This window comes from Sebastes fasciatus, chromosome 20 (assembly GCF_043250625.1).
Source record: "Sebastes fasciatus isolate fSebFas1 chromosome 20, fSebFas1.pri, whole genome shotgun sequence".
Taxonomy (NCBI): Eukaryota; Metazoa; Chordata; class Actinopteri; order Perciformes; family Sebastidae; genus Sebastes; species Sebastes fasciatus.
The window spans coordinates 15,031,742-15,056,966 of NC_133814.1; the positions used below are offsets into that span (position 1 = coordinate 15,031,742).

Consider the following 25,225-nt stretch of genomic DNA (forward strand, 5'->3'; position numbering starts at 1 on the left):
GAGCGAAATCTGCTGGAAATTTGAGGGTTGCCAGGTTCTGAGAAAAAATCTGTCAGGGTTGTAAGCAGGGAAAAATGCCCACCATATGCAACGAAAGGCAGGTGGACAAAAACAAGACCATGCCTGCATGCTTCTCTTTGAAAGCTGTTGATGGTGTAATTTCACTGCCTGGCTCAGGCAACTAAAAAAGCCTGTCAGACACACTATTTACTGATACTGGATCAAGTTTTATCCAAACACAATATACACCATAAAACACCTTAAAGCTACTATGAGGAACTTTAATTTTGTGTTGATTTTGGCAGTCATAATTTGGCAGATTTTGGCACCAGAGTCCCTTTTAGAAAACTTCCCATTTTACTGCAGCAGGGTCTGACAGTCTGCCCCTCGCAGAGTCTAAACTGAAGGAGTTGCTGGTGAACCTGCATGATTTCGTCTGATTTTGCGTGGAATTCGACCCCCGTCGCACCGATGACAAGCATTACGAATAACTAAATAGAAATAGCCAATCTTCTTGCTGATAGGTCTCTATAGGTCATATAGAGGCGTCAGTATTCAATTGTTCCTCATAGTAACTTTAAGTCACGTATGGTTTATATTACCACTAAGAGTTTAAAACAATTAGTTGATTAATCCGCTAGTTGATCAACAGAAAATGAATCAGTATCTATTTTTTTCTAATCAACTAATCTTTAAATTTTTCTGTCAAAGCAGAAATGTCAGACATTCTCTGGTTCCATCTTCTCAAATGTCAACATTTTTCTGCTTTTTCTCTGTTTCAAACAACAATAAACTGATTATTTTATATCTGAATATCAAATGCTATTTGAAGACTTCACCGTGGGCTCAGGGGGAATGATGACGGGTCATTCCTCACTCCTTTCTGGCATTTAACAATCGATAGATTGACAGTTGCTGCAGCCCTAATTATTACCAGCCGTTTCTTCCCAAAGCAAACCCTTTATTTATGAAATGATTTTGTACTTTTCAGGCAGCCACTAGACTCACTTTACGCCAGTATGTTGAGGGAAACTTGAATGAACTACTCTCTGCCTTTTATTTTTGTGTCCAACTTGCATAATTAGTGTGCGGTAGTTTGCTTTGACGGACTGACGTTCAGCATCCTACAGTTCACAGTTGGATGATCTATGTTGTCAGAAATTGAAATGCATTGGAAAAATAATGTGAACGTGTTCATTACCTACATTAAAATGGTTGTTCAGCGGCCAACTCTCTAAACACAAGAACACCTTCCTACCTCATTGCTGTACCCTCTAAGTAGCTCTTTGAGTGTGAACGCTGTTCAAGTACACTTAAAGTCAAGGCAAAGTAAAAAATGTGGATGTGTTTGACTTATGTAACTCTCAGTTGTATATAACTTGCCAATTTGCAGTCGACCCTTGAGAGCAACAGTCTTCATATACATAATTCATTTTCTTATCAGTGGATATTGATTGACTGATCCGTTCCCAGGTTTCCACCAGTGAGCGAGGAGGCTGCCGTTGGGATCCCGGTGGGAACCATCATGGCGGCTGCTGTCAATCAAACTATCATCTACTCCATCATCGGAGGCAACAAGGGAGGTGAGTTTACTTAGAGTGGGGCCTGTTGTGGAGTTGGCTGGATTCACTGGGTGTGACCGCCAATAAAGTGGCTGGTTCACCATTAAGTTATGTGCGGATGCGAGTCCTGCATGTGTTTGTAAAAGTTTATGGATAGCATGAATGTAACGGATATCGGGCTAAGTTAAATTATAATTTTTTGGTTTTTTTTTAGCCATAACTCAACAGCTTTAGGTGCGTTACCACCACCATCTGGACTGGATTAGAGCCTCCCTTGACTTGCATTTAGCCTGGGAAAACAAGATCCGATCTCAGATTCACATGAGATGCTCCTGTAAAGAGTGAACAAAAGAGTATTAAATTACATATTGATTTTATCTGATTATGAATCACTTGAAATGTCAGGCGTAAATAGGGCCTCGGAGTTAAAGGTGTCAGGTTAGATTGCTTTTTTTTTTTTTTCATTTCCTAAAGCTTCTTATATAAACAATGTTCAAAATACCTCCAATGTAAACACCTCCTTTTCACTCTAACTATTCACGTTAGGGCTGTACGATATATCGTTTCAGCATCAACATTGCGATGTGTGTCACATCGCAGGACGTGCGATGTCGGCAAATTAACTCAACCACAATGCATTTTGGTAGAGAGACGTGGCCGCTCCTCATTTGCATAAAGTTGAGGTCTAGGCTACTTTATGCAAATCAGGGTCCGGCGCGACTCGCCGCCTCTAGGAAACTCCTGATAAACTTTTGAACTAACCGTTGTCGATTTAAAATAAAGACAGATTCAGGAACTGCATGGCTTATTTTTCCCACAATTTTTTTTTTCAGAAACACATTTCGGTGAATTATTTTCATGATATAAGAGAAGAAAGTTTCCAAACGAGCTGCCATGTTGGTCCCGGTTTGAAAGCTCGGAGCAGCAGCCCACGAGGGAAATCATTCATCCAATCGTCGACCCGATTTACCATACTTAGTGGGTGTGACTGTTTTGCTGTGTCATCACCATTCACATCCAAACAACCGTGTTTATGATTAAATAGTTTACAAGAGCACAACGTTCTTCATAGATCTAGTCACTTAATTCTACTCTCAAACTGCACCAGATTGATACAGTTAACTTTTAAAATGTACAGAATTTTCTTCCGTCCCTGAGGGTGACAAATCTTGTATTTCTTTATATCGCAATACATGCTGCAGAAGAAAATACAGCATTGTCAGTTTTTCCCAATATTGTGTAGCCCTAATACACTATAAAACTTCCTGCTCACTATCCAACTGCTCTATACGAGAAAGTAAAAATAAAAAATTCCTCTGCCTTGACCTTTCTCTCCTTTATTTTGCTCTCTCTTTCTTTCATCCCGCTCTTGCTGTCTGTCTTTATCTCTCTCGTCTCTCCAGGCGTGTTCGCATTAAATGAAACTACAGGAGTGATTTCCACAGCCAAGCCCCTGGACTACGAGGCCACTTCCACCTACGTTCTGAAGGTAGAAGCCGACTCCATGAGAGTGGTGTCCTCGAACCTCCGGGTTCCCTCTAAGAGTAAGTGCACAGTTGTGTTTATGAACTCTCCTCTGTAAAGATTTCACGACTAACTTTTGACATGGGATTGCATCACCGCAGATTTCCGACATTGTCTTCTCTCTAATTATACACGCGCACACTAAAGGATTAAAAACAGTGCATTACCCACTACGTGACATTGTTAAGATATATACTTGCCACAGGCTTTAGCTTTCTCTCTTGCACATACATTTATCTCTCTCTCTTTATTCTCTCTGGAGCTCTCTGTACTTTTCCCCCGTACAAGTTCTCCTCAACTCTTCACCTTGTCTATACAGTTAATGTCTTGGAAGACAAGCTATACTGTGCCTCGGCTGCTGTTGTTACCTTTCAAGCAGCCTTTTCCTCTCTCTCAGGTGTCTATCAAACCTGTAGGCTACACCAGCTTGTTGTCTTCACTGCTGCTGTTTTGCACTTTTCCTCTGCCTTCTACATTTGTGTCTCACAGCTCTTGCCGATGTGCAATAATGTAACTGTCCAGACTTTATCTCTCACATATCAAACATGTTTGCACTGATCAAAGTGACCAAATAGAGCTGGTGGGCAGCTCGGAAGATTGTCGATTTTATCTGTAAAGCTGTTCCCCGGTTACATCGGCACAGAGTGATCTGAGCAGGTCATGTCAGTGTTAAATTGTGCTGAACCTGCAGTAATCTAGATTATATCAGTCTTTCTTATTATTTATTTTTGTACTTTTCTCTTTCTTCATGCTGTCTTAACTTTCTTCCATTTCTGTCCTCATTTAAAAAGTTAAACTTCCTCTAGTTGCATGTGGGAGGAAACACCGACCGTTTTTATGGTTTTGATTGAAATTATAAGCAAAGTGAAAATAGCTCCAATTAGTCTCTCACTCTTTCTCCTCCGTCTTTTGTATTTCCTGTCTCTTCTCTCTGCCTTTTTCTAACCATCTGCATCTGCTAGTATTTTTCTCTTTCTTCCTTTTAAAAACTGCATTGTTCTTAATTGATGCTCGGCTCCCCAGGTTTCCCCTTTATGCTTTAATTATAGGTGTTTACCACTCACTTTTGTCATTTCATCCAGCTATTTGAATTTAACCACTCTGCAGGGATTAAAACTACAAATCATTGTAGTCATTAGCAAATCTCCTTTGATGATTTTTGGTACGCATTTCAATCAGGCGACAAATCAATAAGATTCTAACAATGTGTTAAATGGGTTTTTTAAACTCGAGTGATGGTTGGAATTGTAAATAGACATTTTGGTACAATGGCTGTTGTAGTTAAGCAGATTAATGTTTTGCATCTGCTTGTTTTGTCTGCGTTTTTCTTTTTTACAGGCCAAAGTTTTGTTTTTTTCTTGGAGTAAAATTTGAGCAGTTCACAATCCTGGGAATTGTTCTTTCCTTCTGACTCATGATTCTCACTTTTACAACACAGTTTGGTTGATGTATTGTGTTGCAGTTGTACGTGGGTGTGATTCACAACTCCCTGTTTTTGGCCAGATAAGAGTGAAAGTGAGTCATTCCATGTTGCAACAACTGAATATGAATGACTGGGGCTCATTGGCACAATGTTTTGTCCTGTACTGAATGTGTAGCTCGGGTGAATTACTGTTACGTTTAATCTATTTTCTGTCATTGAAAAATAGATTTCCCCATGCAGTGTGCATGTGTGTAATTCAAAATACCTCTTAAGGCCCTGACACACCAAGCCGACGGTCTGGCGTCGGACAGTTTGGGGTCGTCGGTGAGCGTGCATCGGCCTAGTTTTTGCGGTGTGTCCCGCATCGTCGGCTCTAGTCTGTCCGTGTTGGAGGTTTTGGGCCGATTCAGCATGTTGAATCGGCGGCGACACCAGTCGGTGAGAGAAATCCCTCTGTTTGGCGGTTCAGCTTAAACGAATCAGTGCACGAGAAGAGAAACGGAAGTGAGGAAACGAGTAAATTCAAGAGGAAAAACACAGTTTTGAATGACACAGTCATTTTTCATCTTCATCTCATCTGATCATTCCAATACACAGATATGTTCACAGCGACATGGCCATCTGGAATGAAGCTTAGTGGTGAGTGAGAGTGGTGTGAAAATGGTCGACAAACGCTGCTTTGTTTCATGTATGCTGGTGTGGAGAGTTATGTCATCACACGCAGTCGCAGAAAGTACATGCTAACCGGCCGTCAGCTGTAGTCTTTGCGGTGTGTTCAAATGCAACTTGTCGGCCAAGACAAAGGTGACGTGAAGCGACACTACTTTTTTGATGTTGTGTTGGTGTGTCTGGGCCTTTACAGTTACAACTTGAGTCTTTTGACTTGGAAAGCCCATGATGTTGACTACAATGTTGTCAATGGTCATTACCAGTGAATATATCTCAAAAATCGGACCAGATGGTTCAGAGCAAGGTCACCTCGACTGCAGCATTCCTCGACATTCAGCCTTATATTTCTCACAGCACATATTCAGAATGTGTCTTCTATCAGCTCTGGAAGCTAACAGTCCTCCAGTCGTTACTCAAATACTCCCCCCCTATTAATAAATAATACCTAAGGATGCTTTTTCAGAACTTTGTAGCTTGTTTAGTCATTGCTATTTAATGTTGTAGAGAAATGCTTGAGGAAACCAGGCTTTCAGTATTTTCCGTTCCCCTTCTCATCTTTGTTTTCTCAAAATGCTGCTGATCACTTCATGGAAATGGGTTGTAACTGTGGCTGCGGATATTCCACTAGGAGAGGTGCTGCTCAATCATTGTCAGAGCAGTTTTACACTCGCCAACCTCTACAACCTCTAGAAAAGCAAAGCAACAGCAGTAGCAATTTAGATAAATAGTGTAGACATGTCGATATTATCGCCTACAAGGTAAGATAGTTATAGCTGCTGCAATTGTAATTCTTGTGACAGAGGCAGGCAATGCATAAGATATGGCTTTGCCTGCTGGGAAATGGAATGTTTACATCTGCAGGTCTGAACGGCCGCTGTTGCTTTTCTTGCCGATATGTGTTACAGGTTGGACTTACAGGTTCAGAACTGCAGACCTGAATCTGGTGGTTGGTTATTGGTTATAACATTAATGACTGTGTTTGTCCTTGTTGATTAATTTTTTGCATTTCATTGTTTGCTTTTTATCTCAAATACTGAATGTGCTTTACAGAAGAACCCTTTATCTTGTTGTAGCCATGCCAAAGGCAAAAGTGTATCATTAAATTGTGTCTCTGTGTGTGTCCTAGCCAACACAGCTAAGGTGATGATCGACATCCAGGATGAGAACGACCACCCGCCGGTTTTCACCAGACCTCTTTACATCGGAGGGGTTGCAGAAGATGCTAAAACGTTCACGTCCGTCTTGCAAATACAGGTACAGACATACACACACATACATATACATCCAAGCGGCAGGTGGTAGATAAAGTATAGGAACACGTGACAATATAATGTAATTAATGAAGTGAAGCCTATAGTACGCGCAAGTTCAGGCAGCCCAACTTGAGTCACCGCTTTACCCACATAGCACACTCCTCTCACTGCAACAAAGTATTTTAATAATGGCGGTGTACTTAAGCCGCCAGTGATTTGCTCCCTGCTGCGTGCCTGCTGCCTCACCGCTCACCTGCTGGGGCTGCAGTCGTCACCACTGTTATTCATTTAGTATTTCAAAAGCCCCACTTCCACGCCTACCATCCACTCCCTGCTGTGTAGAGGTTGATGTTTCACGCCATCAAGCGTTCTCGCGTGGGCCTGCTCAGCTGCATCGAATGCACCGCATGACGGTAGTCACACAAGGTCACTTTCATTGATTGAAAATGAAACGTAATGTTATGTCAAGCTTAACAAGGAATAATTCAACAACAACCGTAATGACGGCGGAGAACTCAGTCGCATCGTGTCCTAACAGCAAGCGTTACGACACATGAACAAACCACGTACCTATCAGCTGTGCTCTTCATTTCAACTTTACGAATTAGCCGTTTCTTGACCATTGTGGTGCTTTCAAAGCAAGCAACAGGAATAAATAGATATTGAACCTATGTGTTTTTTTTAGAAGGAATATTCAAACGTCCTTTTTGGCCAGTTTTGACATCCCTAATGTGAGTTGGCTGACTGTATTACAACTTTTTAGACTTCAGTTTTTAATATTGTTGCATGGATTGCTTTGTATTTTAAGAAGTTATTTTTACTTGTCCCTGCTTCTGTTACCAGTTCCTGCTTAGAATAATATCCCTAATTTTCCCGTTAAACTCAAAATATTATGACTTGGACACAAAAGTAGTCTTGACAGCTTCCAGCTTTAATTCAGTTTAGCTCAGTATGATGGTGCTTACAGTGCCTGCGTGGATCCGTGTGCTTGTATTTGTGTTGTTTACTTAAAATGAAAATAATATTCAGTCCGGTAAGTAACAAGATTAACCGGTAAGATTATTCTCCGTCTGTCTCCCTCGACATCTACCTCTCTGTCTCTGTGAATTGCTACATCTCTTTGTTTCCCTTTCTTTTCTACCTAACAAGGGAGAATTTCATATCACTGTAAACAACTCAAGCGACGCGCGTATTATTAAAATGCCTTTAAGGACCCAAAATGGGTCACAGAGCTCTGAGAAGTAGCAATATGTTTTAATGAGCCTGGATGCCACAAGAGACTCGGGCAGGGTCTCTGGCAGAAAAGTATGTGCTTTAATATTTTATTAGAGTTTTTAAGATCATTCTTAGATATGCCTGCTTCATTAGATCATACACAGTGAGAGCGACAGAGAAGATGAGAGAATAAGGGGGAGCATGCAACAAAGAGTCAGAACTTCAAAAGTGTAGAAAATGTGCTTTTCTCACTCATACATCTGGTACATCACACTATTATTCCTCTGCTGCAAACACCTAAGGGGTGGTGGTTTTGCATATGGATTTTCAGTGTCAAGGCTGGAGCCGGTTTACAGTAACCTGCTCTACAGTCGTCTGACCTCTTTAAATACTTGAACAGACTGACAAGAAAAACTAATAGCCTGCTCGTTGGTTCGATCACCACAGGGAGACGGAATAGATGTGGAGATAGGAAGGAAGAGGGGAGGATTGATGGTTAGATAAAGATAACTGGCATCCTGCTGCGAGCAAAGCGACTGGGCAGAAGAAGGTAGACCTGCATGATTCATGGGGTGGATGAATAGATGGAGTGTCTATGAAGATGGACAGGGATGCTCGCGGCACGTTCGCTAACATTCAGATGAAAGAGTGAGTGAGACAAGAGGTTAGGGAAATGTGCATTTTCAATCTCAGTGCTTTCACTCAAGTAAAACTAATTCCATCACATCTGTCTGAAGCACGCACGTTGTCTTAATGAGTTTTTTTGTGAGTGTGTATATTTGTTATCTGTGTGTATTGCTTCACGCAGGGCTGTCATGACTTCAGAGTGTACGTGCGGGAGTTCAGTCTTTTTTGTCCCTCAGAGGATGCCAGAACACAAATATTGATTGGATTGCAGATGAGTCTCACATTGGCAAACCTACTCTGCACCTCCAAAGATTCTTTTGTTCTTCAATAACTATCTGTCACATTTTGTCAGCCTTTCCCCTTCCCCTTTTAATTACTAATTACAACCTTCCCTTTTAGTCATACGTTTAAAATATGGTAGAATGTAATCCAGGAAGTCCAGTTTAACCCCGTGTGAAAGTGTATAAAATTGTAGAACATGTTTGTGATGGCCATTCCCTTGCTCTATCATGTTTCATCAATTGTTGCAGCTATTTTTGGGTTGATATCATTTGTCACACGGATTTGGTGCTAAATTTAACCTTTTTCTTCCTATTGAGAATAGATTAAAATGATCAATAATCCGTCCAAAATACCACATTAAGACACCAAGACCTTGAGGAACAACATAGAAAAAGCCATGCTGTGATTTGGTTTCAAAAACGTTCTGCAAGAATTGCATTTTTCGGTGATTGGATGGCGAGCACCTCTGTTCTGGAAACTGCTCAGTAACCCCCTTGTTATCAACATACCGAGGAAAGCCATTCCATTCTCTGAATGCTCTAGGTCTCTAGCTTGTGGCTATAAAGTTTCATGAGGCTGTGATTATCCTAGAGGTCACAACAGGTCATTTTATACAGTGAAGTAAAGTTTCTAATGGTCTCACTGCAATGAAATGGCTACTATAGACTAAATGGACTTGCATTTATATAGCGCTTTTCTAGTCTTCTGACCACTCAAAGCGCTCTACACTACATGTCAGTATTCACCCATATTCATACGCTGATGGCAGAGGCTGCTAAGGTGCCAACTTTGCCAATCAGGATCTAATCTAAATACTCATTCACACACCGATGCTATGCATTCGGGAGCAATTTGGGGTTAAGTGTCTTGCTCAAGGACACATCGACATGTGACCCGGAGCAGCCAGGGATCGAACCACCGACCTTCCGATTGGTGGACAATCTGGTGGACAATCTGCTCTACCCTCTGAGCCACAGCCGCCCTAACTCAGCTCTCAGCTTTACAGTGATACCCAATTTATGTAATTCCAAGACTGTTTAGGTAACCCAGTATGCAGAAATATTAAAATTCACCATTTTAGAATAGGCACAAATAACACATTTATACTGCATGCAAAAACTGCATGTGTCTTTGTTATGCAATCAGCACAGTGGGATCTGCATTTATCACAGTCTCTGTAACATCCAGCATGATAGCACAACTTTGAGAGCGCAAATACACTGAGGGGGCGCATCTCTATTGACTGAGTTAATCTTTGCATGTAAACTATTAATTAAAAATCTATAGAGTGTTTTTGAGAATCAATACAGTATCACAAATCATAATATTGCAATATTCTAAATTTTCGATATTTTCTTACACCCCTATCGTGGACTTTAAAATGTCCAACTAACTGGCCAGATGATATTGCGTTTCAGCAAAAGGTGACCCAACTTTTTTCCCTTTTCCATATTTTTCGCCAGAGCCTCTGCCTTGGTTCCTCACAGTGTTTCTTATTGACATTAATGAGGAGGCTCTATTTTTTTCACACAAGGTTGTTGTCGGTCTGAACGTTGCCGAACTTACAGAGTGATTCAGTCATCTTGTAAAAATACTTTTAAATGAGTCTCAGGTGTGCAGGAGACTCAGAGTGGTTGCTTTAATTTTGGCTTCCACTTTGTTGATTTCCTTTCGAAATGGGAGAAATACTCGAGAGTGTACTCATGAATGTGCTGCAGAGGCTTCTCTTTCCAATTCAAATGTTACCCATTTAAATTCCGTGATCTACATGTTTTAAATTGGACAGGCTCATTGCAAAATTGATATGGCAAGGAAGGAGAACAAGAATAAGACGAAAAACATTGCAGCTATCTGAATCACAGTGAGGGCTCAAACTCCCAAATCTAAGATATTATTTTTGGGCTTCAACAGTTAAAACCTTCAACAATATGGATTCAGGATTTCTCATGTACACACTGGCTCAACATCGAAAAAGTTAATGTGTGAGCCCATGAAGACCGTGCGTTTTCTAGATGACTGGATTGGATTTATAAAGGATTTTTGTGAAATTATCTATAAACCATATAGATACAGCTGAAAAAGAATAGAAAAACTTGTGATTGTATGTGAATATACATAGAAATCCACATACATTACAGTCCAATCCTTATTTATTTCCTGGAGCTGTTTCACCACCGTCGAGAAATATTAATTTTGTAATTTTTTCCCTAATTTGTATGCATGTGGATTTTGGACACAACTATACTCTTTCTAGGTGCAATAGAAAATAATCAGGTCTGTACTCCACACCTGTGCTATTGCAGTTTAAACAGGTGGTTGATATTACTGATGTATTGCTGAAAAGATATCCTAACTGTGCCGTTCACCCACCTCTGCAAGTAGGAACACAAAAAATAGATTTATACATCTACTCTTCCCTCAGTCCTCCCTTATTCCCTCATCTTTCTATATGTATGCCTCCTTATTTCCTTTATTTCTCCTGCTTCCATGTCCTTATTCCCTGGCCATAAGGGAATAAAAATGTTGTTTCTTGCTATCATAGCGTTACCTTTGATGTGGCGGGTGACTCAGAGCTGAATCTGCAGTCTATACTCCCGGCTCTTCTTGTAAAGACCCGGCAATAAATCAATGTCTGTCTTAGTGTGTGTGTGTGTGTGTGTGTGTGTGTCTGGACGTGAATGTGAGGTTTAAACGTTCGTGTGTGTGAGTGTGAATGAAGGCGAGACTTGATAGTTAGCCAGAATGACAGAACGTATGAATAGACCTGCATACAGCTCAAAGGCACCACTTTACCCCCCTACTGCTGATTCAGAGTACTGCATCAAACAACACCAACAAACAGCATGTTTCCCCACGCATGAGAAAACAAATCTAGAAAAAGCAACGATAATATATGGCCTTTTTTGTGAGTGACAAACACAAGACTAATCAATACACATGGCAGCGCTGCATATTAATCAGCTGCTCAAACACCTGGAATCAAACGATGAAGAGGCGGAGGGCTCATTCGTTATAATAATCATCCCACAACATAGAATAGAATTGATTATTCTGATGATGACAACAATGACTCGATCCCAGTGTTTTTGTCGATGATGATGATGATCATTATAACAGTGATTGGGATTATAATGATATCGTGTTGGTGTCGTGATGATGATTCGAATAATGACACTGTGTAGTGATTCTTATTTATCTCATGTTACAGGCCCTGGACAAAGACACTGGTAACTACAGCTCTATGATGTACCGGCTGATCATTCCCCCTCCGGCTGGTAAAGACACCAAAGATAGAAAAGACGGCTTCATCATCGAACCATACAGCGGCGTGGTGAAGACGGCGATCATGTACCGCAACATGAGGCGGTCGTATTTTAAGTTTGAGGTGGTCGCTACGGACAACTATGGTCAAGGACACAGCAGCAAGGCGGATATAGTGGTGTGTATATTTATATTTTTGACATTGATGGCAGGTTTATAATAACTTATAAATCAATTTTTATCAATTTAATATAATTCAATATACATTTTTTATAATCAAGGGCACTCAGAGAGCGCAGACCTCCACCGTCTCGCAATGTTAACGAAAGTGAAAAATAATTTGTGTATCCGCCCCGTGATTCTGATCCCATCCAAAATTTAAAGAGGACCTATTATGCTTTTTTTCAGGGTCATACTTGTATTTTGGGTTTCTACTAGAACGTGTTTACACGCTTTAATGATCAAAAGATGCTTTATTTATCTCATACCAGCTTTGCTGCAGCACCTCTTTGCCCTCTCTGTCTGAAACGCTCCGTTTGAGCTCCTGCCCCGCCCTCCCGAAAAGCTCAGTCTGCTCTGATTGGTCAGCTGGCCCATTTTGTTGTGATTGGTCAGCAGAACAAAACTCTCTGGACTCCGCTCCGGCTCCGCTCTAACTAGCTTTGTTTGAGGGCGTTCCAAACTAGCCGCTAGGCAGGTATTATGCAAATGTGCTACTTGGTGACATCACCACATTAGAGAAGAAATGGCAGGACTTCAAGCGAGGTGTTTCAGGCAGTTCAGGAGCAGCGTTTCTGCGGGGGAGAGTAACTCCCTTTGGCATGGACTTCAGGATTTGTAACTTTGCAGACCTTTTACATGCACAAAAAAACTATATAAAACACTAAAGGAAAGGGAAAAAGCACAAAAGCATATTAGGTCCTCTTTAATGGGTTATTCCTTGGCCCATGCTACACCCTTCAACCAAGTTCCATGAAAATCGGGCCAGTAATTTTTCCGTTATCCTGCTGACAAATAGACAAACAAACCGAACCGAAAACATTACCTCCTTATCGTTGGTAATGACATGATTTCATTTAATTGCAATGAGATTCATGTGGCTCCCAGAATGTCCTTGAAGCAGATAAAAATGTGAAAACAAATTCAAATTGTCCCAAGCTTGAAGCATTGTTGGATTGGAAACATTTAGTTTTTTCCCAATGCAAGCTTTTATTTCACTGGCAGAGGTTCCATTTGATAAGGTTTAGCGAAATAATTTACGGCTGAACATGCTGTTTTAAGCTCAATGCAGAAATTAGTTTATGTGTGGATTTTATTTCATTGCAATTTATTTATCTATATTGTATTTTATTAATATTGTTTTATTGTATTTGTTCCTTGTCGTGAAGCACTTTGTAACATTAAGAAAAGTTCTATAGAAAATAAGGTTTATTATTTATCTATTTTTTCTCCTTTGCCTTCTGTTGTGTAGGTGTCAGTCGTGAACCAGCTGGACATGCAGGTGGTCGTGTCAAATGTCCCCCCGACTTACGTGGAGAAAAACAAAGACAAGCTGCTCAAGTAATGTACATTATACTGTTTTTTATATAATATACTAGGAAATCATCCATAGCATCAAGCTGGCTGTACTGTGTGAATCACTGAGTGATGAGAATCAAACTTAGAAATGTTGACAACATTTCAGTTCAACAAGTGCCGTCAACTCTGCAAATAGATGTTGATGGACAGCTTCTCTGTTGAACCACTGAGCCCCCTGCTTACATAAAGCTTTAGACTTTGATGGACAGTTGCCCACTCATCTTGGAAGAAAATAGTCTCTTCATATATTATAATACATCTGAATAAGTAACTTCATAGAATACTGATATGAATAGTTGAAAAATACATCTTTCTGTCCATATGTACGCTGTCACTGCAAGTCGGAAAAGTCAGTAACAGTTCAAAAGTCACAGTTTTGTATTAGAGTGGGTGTATTAAAATTCAGTGGCTCCTCTATATTGATTCAGTTATGGTGTGTCTCCATAGGAAGGAGTGAAGCTGTAATTGCTACCATGGGGAAATCAACAAGACTTGATAAAGAGCATAAAAACTTGTGTGTTTAAAAATAGTGTTTTTACCATAATGAAGTGTCCTAGTAAGAATGAAGCTCCGAGTGCTTTGTTGAACTAGAACCCGCACTGGGACTGTAGCAGGCTCCACAGCTAGACCACAATACACCTTGTTAATGCAAGAAAAAAACAGACCAAGCTGTGGTTACAGATGTAGTTTATCTATATTTGTCGGTATTGAGGTTTAAAGTCATCCAGATCCTCGTGTGTGAATATGAGGACATATTTTTGTAGGAATGTTTATTAGGATAAATCTCCACAACGGTGATTTTTGAAATTTTCCACCAGTCTCCTTTGTAATCCTCCCCCGTCCTCTGTCTCTTGAAGCCAACACACACTATTTAAGATATTCCTTGTTGCTACGCTCAGAACATTTGGGGCTCGAGCCCTGAAAAAAATGACCTTATCAACACTGCAGTGGCGGCTTAAATGGGAGATACTCTGACTTTGCTCCAATGCAGCTTTCAGGAATTTGCTTAAATCAAGTAATAGTATCTCGCTCCACAGTCTGCCAAATGTATTTTTATTCATTTGAAGAAAGGCAGCGTGTTAATACGAAACACAAACTGCATTATTCATTACTTGATATGATAGTTCTGCCATGTACACAGCTCAGTCAGGTTGCTGCTTTCGTGTGCCTCACAAACACATCATTTGATAATGATGTTTTAAAGCACTTACCATTGCGTCTTTCTACCTCTCTCTCTCTCTCTCACACACACACATGCACACACCTGTAGGACAGTTCCTCCTGTGAGCAGGTGTTTCAGCGGGGACAGAAATCAATATTTCACAGCACAAGTCTGCCTAGCTGACAAGATGAAAAAACATGTGTGTTGTTTTGTTTGTCTCTTTGGTGTGTGTGTCCACAGAGGTGTATTTTTGCATAGTTACGTTATTGTGTGTGTGTCTGTCAGCCATGTCGGTATCCTGAACGAGTGTGATCCCGTCAATCAAAATGCATTATTCTTTAATCCTCAGAATTTTGGAACGCCACGTCCAGGAACAGATCCCGGGAGCAAAAGTTGTCGTGGAAACCATCGGGCCCAATCGCCATGGCGATGGAATGGAGCAGGAAGACTACACCAAGTCGGACCTCATGATTTATGCCATCGACCCGCTGACAAATAGAGCCGTAGCTAGACAGGAGCTCTACAAGTAAGAACTTTGCCAACAGATCCATGAAATGGCAGCTCTCCAAAATCTGTATATCATAAAACGCGACAGGACCTAACCTAAATTACATCCCAATTAAGTATTTCCTAATTTAACTGGCCTCAATTAATTTCTTGGAGTGCTGCCATTCACACAAGTTTCCCTGTATTTTTGTTGAAAACAGCTTAGCCAATCAAGAAAAAAAAGTTCTTGCTAAGTTTTGTCAGTCTTCACTTTGACTGGGAGCTATTTTAAGGGTGAGCGGTAAAGAAGTTTGATGTTGGCATCACCTGCACTGAGTATTAAAGTTTGCCAAATATACATGGTGTCAGTTACATCATTGTGTTTCTCACACCAAGGTTTCTTGATGGTAAACTCTTGGACATCAATAAAGAGTTCCAGCCCTTCCTCCCTCCCGGCGGACGGATCCTGGAGATCCGAACCCCTGAAGTGGTGACCAGCGTGAAGAAAGCTGCGAATATTGTAGGCATCACAGAGGGGGCGCTGTTGGCTCTGGCAGTTATTATCATTATCTGCTGTGTCCCCGCCATACTGATCATCATCTTCACCTACAAACAGTAAGTAGGAATTATGTGTAGTATTTTTTTTACAGTTTTGGAGTAAAAGTGGCGCTTTAATCTGGGACAACGTGGACTGAATGAGGCTGTAGGAGCTTACTGTTCCTCTGATTGGCTTGTGTTATGCAATATTCAATACTTGTCATGAAAAGACCAAAACCAACAGTGAGCTGATCCCACTAGCAATTATTGCTTGTGTATCCAAAGTCTGATAGAAACCTTTTCAAACTTGACAACATTAAATTCGAAATAGGGCGCTTTGTATTTCCTGTTAATGCAGAAGCTGACAGGAAGTAAACTTGGACCAAAGCTGTTGCCCTAGCAACAGAATAGCAATGAAAAGGTCTAGAGCTTCGTTCAAAATCACACACTATGCACTACATACTCAATATGTGTACTATCGTTCCACATACTTTTACGTGAATAAACAGTAGTATGCATCTTTTCGGACGCACTGAGCACTAATTTACGTCGTCACTTCCTCAGAGCATCCTTGCCGGTTGGAGATGTGTAACCATGGTAACCCGTGCCAACCTCAGGTGACCAAAATGACAGTTTGTGACAATCAAAGTCTAAATTAATTTAAAATATATATCACGCCTATCAAAGTGAAATCTTATACTTACAGTTAAATTGAAGCGCTATTCATGTTACAGAGCTGTCCGTCAACGTCCGTTATGAGCGTTGTCGTCCCTACCGCATTGCATTGTGGGATATTTGTGCCGCCGTAGTGCCCAGTGTTGCATACTGTAATATTTCACCGGAAATAGTATGCAATTCACACACTATTGGTTTCATACTAAGGTTTCGGACATACTAAAATATCTCACATACTCTTTTAGCGTACTAAATAGCATGTTCGTATGGAATTTCAAACGCAACCTATCTTTCCTCTGCGCCATAGACGTCCATTGTTGTCCAAAAGCTAGTAAAAACACCGTACTTTAGCCACACCTTTGCACTGATGAATGAACACGGACACTGTAGTGCATTTTAAATCAATCCTACATACATATTCTTTGTGGTGTCATAAATACTCACTCGTTTACCAAATGTGTGTTGATCCTCAGCTGAAAAACAAATGCAGTAGTTACTCCTGTTTGAGTAACATTTACTAAAAACAACAGTGTCCAACTGTTTCAGGATATGACTTTCTAAAGATTTCCTGTCCTCACAAGGAATGAGCTTTCAGCTTCTTGCCACTGAAAGGTTAGGGAGGTTGAGATGTATTGAGAGACAGACTAACAAATGTGTCAGACTTTACCAAATATCAGCCGCCCGTCAATACCCAACCTTCTCCTTTTTCTTTTTTTTTATGCTCCATGTCCATGTTCACTTCTCCTGCATGTCTTGTTAGGTGGATCATAGTGTGAACCCCATAGGCAGCTATTAAATCTATTGCATTCCAACATATTTCTGGGTCATTTTGGCGCTTATAATGTATACATTTAGGTCTTCAAAACATGTCGGAGGATTGGACTTTAAATAGGAATGCTTACAAAGATAACAAGTCATTTACAAAACGTATGAATTTATTTTAAGAGACAGTCAGAAAAATAGACAAAGCTGACAGTCGCTCCCGCAGGACGTCCTCTGGCGCTATTTATCATTTTATCACCTGGGCCAGTCACCTCCCCAGATGATTCAGCATGGCAGCCTGTCCCACTGTGCCAATTCTAATAGTTTGTTTAGCTAACCAGCGTGAAAGTCTATTAATTTTAACCGTCTCCCAAACAGACATAAACAAGCGCACACACACATAAACTGGATCACTGCATTTTGGAGAGCGCTTCTCATCCTGCTGGGAAAGAGAGACAAATAACAACATACTGAGGAGGAGAGGAGATTTGAATAAAGAAAAACAGAGTAGCAATCATCAGCGTAATAATCAGTAGTCTCTGGTGCTAAATGACTGTAATGAAGATCAATTGTCCAACTGAGTTGTAAATTACAATAAGTAAACCTGGCTAACAAGAGGTACTGTGTGATTTATGGTTCTAATAACAACTAATCTTTCTCTCTCTTTCTCTTTCTCTCATCTGCTGCATCTATCGCCACCAGATTCAAGGAGTAAGTACTGCTTTCATATTCCCGTGCTCAAATATTAACGTCATTGGCTGTCTTAAAACACATCTCATTGTGATTAATGTGTTGACTTTCATTGTTCAATGAAATGGATGAGATCGGGAAGGGCGATGGGACAGAAAGGACAGCAGACAATCAAACAAATGAATCCTAAAAAAACATGAAATCAGTAAAAGTCAAAGACTGATGCTTTTATTAGATTATGTCTTAAGGATGTCACAGCGAGGGAATCTTCCCACCACTTAATAAACTTGTGACAACACCGGTATAGAGTACGGTCTACACCTGCTCTGTATGAAAAGTGTCTCGAGATAACTTCTGTTATGATTTGACACTGTATAAAAATAAATTGAATTGAATTGAATTGAACCGGTGTTACAGATTACACCGGACATTTCACAAGAAAAGATGACACTCAATGTATGTAGAGCGCTTACTTTGATCTTTAACGTTGGATGGCTGTGTGTCTGGCCTCTCCGGTCGAGCTTTCGCTGCGGGGCCGCAGGCTTCCACCCAGTCCCGCTGCGTTGTGCACACCGGCTGTGACCGCTCTGTCCTGCACCTAATAGCATTGGGTATAAATCCAGAATATGGCCAAATAGGCAAATAAGCTCGTCCTGTGTGTGTGAAATGTGACTCCTGCTGTACTGAGCAGACACTTTCACTTTGAGTTTGTAGCGTTCGTGGTCCTGATAAGTGTCAATAACACGGCGCTGATACGTGAAAATGAACTAAGTGGGTTTATTTCTATGAAAAAAGCAAAACATTGGTGGGGGCAGTGGTTTAGCAATTTAATCAATGTGTGCCCGAACACCGACTACTGTGACAAGCCTAATATGTCTGTGGTCATGAGTCCAGGTCACGATCATGTTGACTGGACAAGGATAGCAATGCCAGTTGGTTACGCATGTCACAGATCATCAACACAACATTTGAACGGTTCGGGACATACATGAATAAAACAGGAAGTGAGCATGTTGTACCAGGAAATACTGTATATGTTTGTTGTTTCCAGCCTGTTGTTCCATTCCATCAGCACTGTCAGGTCCTTTATAAAGATAATGAAAGCAACTAGGGAATATCAGTGTGCCATTATCTTGCAATTTCTACTTTTGGCCACAATCGACACTGTTCAGCATACTGTGTGTGGTACAAAGTCTGTCATGTAGGGATGCATAATAAAGAATGGACCATGACTCATAATTTTATATATACAGTGTTCCAAGTCAAGATACAAATACTCGGGATACCACTGACTTAAAAGCCTTTACACACCAGGGGTGTTTTTTTTCATGCGATTAATTTGCACATCAATTTATTTTTCAAACTGTTGATCTTGTCATGAATACTTTCATGCAGAATGGGAATTTTACGTGGCGATAAAGCAAAGCCATTTTTTTTTAGGAACAAGGTCGATTTGCTGAGCTTTCGCACTGCGAATAAAGGCATCAACCAATCACGTTATGCGGAGAGGGTTGAGTATCGCCTATATTTATGAAACAATAACACAGAGGCTCCGTAGTCCGACCCAGGACGGCAAACTTTATTACTCCTTTCAACATTGACAAAGGCAGCACAGACCAGACCTACTCCTTCTGTTCTATCCTTTCACAATAAAAGCCCTAGACATATGATATTCGCAGGCGAGTATTTTGCATTTTTCATGGTGTTTATTTGGCACACCCCCCGGTGTGTAAAGGCCTAAAAGTCTACAGCAATACTAAAAGCTCTGTGAGGCTGTACAATGCGAGAAACATGCTCACAATGACAATGCTAACATGCTGGTGTTTAGCAGGTATAATGTTTACCATGTTTACAGTCTTATTTTAGCGTTTCAGCATGCTAACATTTGCCAATTAGAAATAAACACAAAGTACAACTGGGACTGATGGGAATGTCATTAGTTTCTTAGGTAACAAACCAAATTATGGGATAAACTGAAATCATTTGACCTGACGACGGCCCTAGAGGAAAACTTCATCAGTTCATCCTGAGCGGAGCAAGAATGTTTACAAAATGTCATGTTAATCCATCCAGCACCTGTTGAGGCATTTCACTGAAAAACAAAAATGTCAACCTCATTGTGGTGCTAGAGAAAATGTCAGGGGATCACCAAAGTCAGTAGGCTCCATCCTCTGGGAAGCATCAGTGGCGGTACAAAATTTCATTGTAATTCATCCAATAGTTGTTCAGATATTACAAAATGTTAAATCATACACAAATAAATGAGTAGTTGACATGAGGACAGAGATAGGGATGGATGAACCAGAGTCGTAACCACCTTACCCTGATTATGTCCACATCACTACTCTTCCTAAGGTCGGGATTTTACTCTAACTTTAGATAAACTAACTCTGTGCTTCCTCTCCGCTGGGTCCAGGCGCCAGGCAGAGTGTGCCAAAACAGCCCTTATCCAGATGGCAATGCCAACGGGCAAACCAGGGGGAGGAACCGCCAACAACCTGTATGAAGAGCTGGGTGACAACGCCATGTAAGTGAAGTGTGAAAGTGGCAAAAGAGCCAAAGCATGTTGTATTAGCTCACATTTCTATGGCTGGTAAACTTCAGACTTTAGCAGTGTGCCTTTTCATTTTGTGGTATTAACACATGCAGACAGTCCCACAATAGTACACCTCCTTACATTTTAACTATCATTATGGGAAATGCTTCTGCAAATATACTTTGATTCCCTACAGACCAGAGCTATTATTCACATTCATATTTTTCAATTTCATCTCTTTCATGGACTAAAATTGAGAAGATACTGCTGAAAAATAACACTAAGTAACTGGGATTAAAGGGAAAATAAGGATTAACAATAGGGATGATAACATGAACTAAGAAGACATTTCAGTTGTGTTTCAGTTTCATGACAGCTTCTTCACACTAAAGTAGAGTTTAGGTAATTATTGTCAGAAAATGTGACAGATATTGTACAAATTGGGACCATTGACCACACTCACAACCAAATGTTGAGGTGCAAGAGGACCAGGAAGACATAAACAACACTCTCAGGTCTAATGCAGTTTGAATACTTATTGAAAAAAACAAGCTTTTGATATCTACAGTATGACATCTGTGCTATGTCGTGTAACACACTTGGGAAATGCAGTTCAAATGATACTTGGTAGTTGCCAACATCCACATACAAACAGTAGGAATTTCTACAGATACCACATATCACAAAATATTATCATTAATGAATACTGAGATCAATAAGGAAATGAAAATACAAAACAACATAAATCCATATAAGTAATGAATAGGGAGGTAATGATACATCGATCTGGAGCGATAATTCGATTCAATGATTAATGATCCAATATCATCTATGCAAAGTGAAAACATCAATATTTATTGTCATCTTTAAATAAACGCCTTTATTTTGAAATTTTGAAACTTGTGATTTACACCCCTAGTAATAAGTGATCACAACATGAAGATGTTTGTAGTGCAAAAACAAAATGCAACTGTGAAAAGTTGCACAGCCAAATCAAACAGCCTTTATATATCCTTATATACAGTAGTGATTCAATTTATTTCATTACTTGTGAACGTGTTCACCTTGTGAGGAAACAAAACAGCTTTAATGGGGAAAGTGAACTGTTGGTGTTCTCTGGGTCACTGATTGGCACACATCTACATCATGGACAGACTTGTTCAACAACCATATTTAAAGGCCTGCCAGAAAAAGCCAGCAATTAAACTAATTGGTGAAAGTTTTGAGCCAGTTTCATGTCAAACTGATAAATGATAAGACGACTGTGCTCACTCAAAATGGCAGTTAGTTTCAGCCTGTGAAGGCTCTTCTTGAACATCTAGATGTAGATTGCTCAAACTATATATTGAAAGTTTTAAGTGAATTATACATGAAGTGTCTTTGAAGTCTGATTTAAGCATACTGAGGTTTTTCTTCATTGACCAGTGACGGCAACTCAAACACACCCGCTCCGTGAAAATAAAACTTGTTGATTGATCACACTTGAGTTGCTTTGTTGAACTTTCCCAAATCACTCCTAAGCTTGGAGCCCTCGCAAGGAGTTATCTAAAATGTCTCTTAGAACAGCTTTAGACTGCTGTGAATGTGGCTTTTATTGTGGTCTGGGGACATTTTCTTTCCTTCATTTCACATTTTGCAGTGGCTAAAGAAACCGACATTATGTAGAGCCTTTTAACCCTACATCAAACTAGCACCAAATAAAGATCAGATTTTTTGAACGCGTCAACAGTCGCAGATAAACCCTGCCATTTTATCGTCGCAAAGTTCAGCGGCATGCAGCTCTTTCCTTGTCAGTTTCCTTGTTGTAATGTCAATGTCCTCGCTATAGAAAAGATAAAGTGAAGGTCGACAATCTGCCCACAGAAGCACATTGACTTTGAGTGCAGCCTCTCAAGTTCACTTCAAAAAGTTCATCGATTGCTGGCTTTGAATAAAACAGGAAATATAAAAGTCCTCCAAATGTATCTTCTCTAAGAATGAGTATTTGAGTTTATTGAATATTTGCTTTGTAAGTATGTGTAGGTGTTTGTTTTGAAATTCTACTGTTCCCGATCATAAGGCCGTGGACCGTAGCCAGCAAATTGAGGCAATATAAATAAGCTTTGTGATTATGATGGAATTACTTTTACTTTTTATTAACCCCTTTCCATTTCACCCTCTGTTTTTGAGAGGAGTAGGGGTAGGGGACAGGGGATGTTTAGAGTTAGATAAAGACAGTAGATGTCACATAGAAGTGGTGTACATCATCTGAAAGCTGGAAACCTGAAGATTAATTTGAGATGTAGCTCAGCCCTGTGTGTCAAGTTGTTGATGATCAATAATCCCTCCAAAATACAACATTAAGACACCAAGACCTTGAGGAACACCGTAGAAAAAGCCATGCTGTGATTTTCAGTGATTGAATAGTGAGCACTTCTGTTCTGGAAACTGCTCAGAAACCCCCTTATTGCCAACATACCTAAGAAAACCATCCATTCTCTGAATGCCCTAGGTTTGTAGTTTGTGAATGTAAAGTCCCATGAGGCTGTGATTATCCTAGAGGTCACAACAGGTCATTATATACTATGAGGTCAAGTATGCAGAAAGACTCAAATACACCATTTTAGAATAGGCAAAAATACCACATATGTACTTTATTCAAAAAGCTGTTTTTTGCCACAAACTGCATGTGATTATCATAAAGTAAACTCGTGGGGAGACTCCTGGGTACCCATAGAAACCATTTTCATTCACATATCTTGAGGTCAGAGATCAAGGGACCCCTTTGAAAATCGCCACGCCAGTTTTTCCAAAATTTAGCGTAACTTTGTAGCGTTATTTAATGATCTTCCAGACAAGCATGACATGTTTGGTACCAGTGGATTCCTTCAGGTTTCTAGTTTCATATGATATCAGTGTCTTCACTCTAGCTTTAAAACTCAGCCTGTAATAACCTCTGAAAGACAGAATAGCGGCCGGACACGCCAGAGTTTTACGGGGTTAATTCTGTCCCAAATCTCAACTTCTGAAAGTGCTGACTCTACTCTATGCTGCCTCAAAAAGTTCCTTTTTTTATTTAGTCGTATTCTCTTCACCACTTACTGCAGCTCCCCCATTTTTATTCTTCATCTTCTCGCAAATTTACTTTAATTTATCCTCTTGCCAATTTCTGCTGGTTTGACATGTGTTAGTTTGGTTAAACAAGAGTCCAATAGTGACTGTATGTACAGACGCCGTATTAACTTTTTTTTTATTTATCTGAACCACACACGCACTCGCTCACTCAAGGCAATGCACAGATAGTTCATTTATAATCCCTTACTGGAGCGTTAAGAAGAAGTTGAGAGGAACTCTTATCAGCATTACATGCATCACCGGTTCCCTGTCTGTCCTTGATATGCCTCCCCACTCCTATTAACATGAGAGCAATTCATATGCAAGATGGGAGCAACTATCTCCAAATGACAACAAGGGATTTCCGTGTGTGTGTGTGCGTGTGTGTGAGTGTGTGTGTGAGACTAACCAACCCAAATGATCCTCTGAAAAATGTGTGCGGAAATGAACTTGGATATGAGATAATTGAAATAAATGCAGCCCGTAATTTATAAAGACCACCTTGGGCGATAATTAATTCTATTGATAAGCTGCAGAGCATGTTTAATTGTGGTGGGGAGGGTCTTTTCTGTGTGTGTGTGTGCGTGCGTGCATGTGCGCGTGTGTGTGTGTGTGTGTTCTCTATCTTGTAGACACAAAATAATCCCTAAAGAGTATAAAACCTGGAAAAGTGCAAAAGTTTGCACATTCATAATTAAAGTCCATTATCAAACTGCTCAGTAGACGGATTTTTGGAGGCATTATTTTTCTTTTAATTACCTTTGGCTGTTCTCTTGACAGGCTTGGGTTTTAATGTCTGTTTTCAATTACCTATGAGAAATTAAGTGTTCTTTAACGTATTATTAGCAGCACATTAAATGAAGCATGCTTTTTAAAAGTGAAAGTGAAAGTCATGTTATATAGCAACACAGCACATGTTATTGTCATCGAATGTGCCGTGTAGCAATTATACACATCTAGCAATAACTAGATGTATAATAATGTATAATATGCCTTCCTATTTGATTTGTTCATAGCAACATTTACTGAAGTTATCCCCAAATATCGAGTCTTACCCGTAAAGTTTTGGCATCGCGCCAGTTATTGTTTATCAGCTGTAGCAAGCCAGTCAGTTTAGCCTGGTTAGCCAGGTTGGTTAAGCTCAACTGAAAATGTTTGTGTCAAACTACGTGCCGACATTCTTCGACTGAAGTTGCGTATATCTGTGGATACACCGCAAACATTTCATTTACGACGGCATCACTCAAATGTGTCGATTAGCGTAACGAAACAAAAACGGACTGTACGACGAGTCCGTCTCCCCCACTGCAGATTCAGACCGCGTCAAAGTAACTAATCGCTGCGTATATGCGACCACACTCGATCATAAACAATACCGAATTAAAACTTGATCGAGCCCCGCTACAATGTGCATTCAAGTGTGCATTTTAGTCAGTCTGTTATGCCTGCCCTGTAAACCAGCACAAGCTGCAGTTCAGGAAGGACTGCATTCTGCAATTACGTTTCTGTAATTACAGATTTTACAGATTTGCTTTAACTTCTACACTCAGTGTAGTATCTTAATATCTAATGGTTTTTACCAATGTTTTTTTAATCTTATAGCATAATGACAACCACAGTGGCACTAAGAAATTAATGAGAAATACTCTCTCAACAACTGATATCAGAGTGTTAATGTACGATGTCTTTACCCGTTGTGGCCAAAAGTATATAGTTTTCATTGTATAAGGCATACTGTATGAATCTTTTCGACTCTTTTCTTTCACAACTTTGAACATTTTTAACATCATTCTGTGTTGTCATTTCATCACTCTGCTTTTCCTGTTCCTCATGTCGACTGATGCATCCATCTGTCCATCTTCTCTTGTTCTCATCCTTCCACCTTTTATC

The 25,225-nt window shown here is 40.2% G+C and overlaps 1 protein-coding gene across 1 annotated transcript in view; it reads left to right on the forward strand.

Moving 5' to 3' along the window:
• Positions 1-25,225, forward strand: part of LOC141758408 (protocadherin-15-like) — a 210,314-nt gene that overhangs the window by 157,418 nt on the left and 27,671 nt on the right. The window contains exons 27-34 of the mRNA XM_074619772.1: positions 1,474-1,583; positions 2,966-3,106; positions 6,305-6,432; positions 11,764-11,994; positions 13,288-13,376; positions 14,906-15,082; positions 15,439-15,657; positions 20,123-20,233. Coding sequence (XP_074475873.1) covers positions 1,474-1,583; positions 2,966-3,106; positions 6,305-6,432; positions 11,764-11,994; positions 13,288-13,376; positions 14,906-15,082; positions 15,439-15,657; positions 20,123-20,233 — 1,206 coding nt within the window. The remainder of the gene's footprint in view (positions 1-1,473; positions 1,584-2,965; positions 3,107-6,304; positions 6,433-11,763; positions 11,995-13,287; positions 13,377-14,905; positions 15,083-15,438; positions 15,658-20,122; positions 20,234-25,225) is intronic.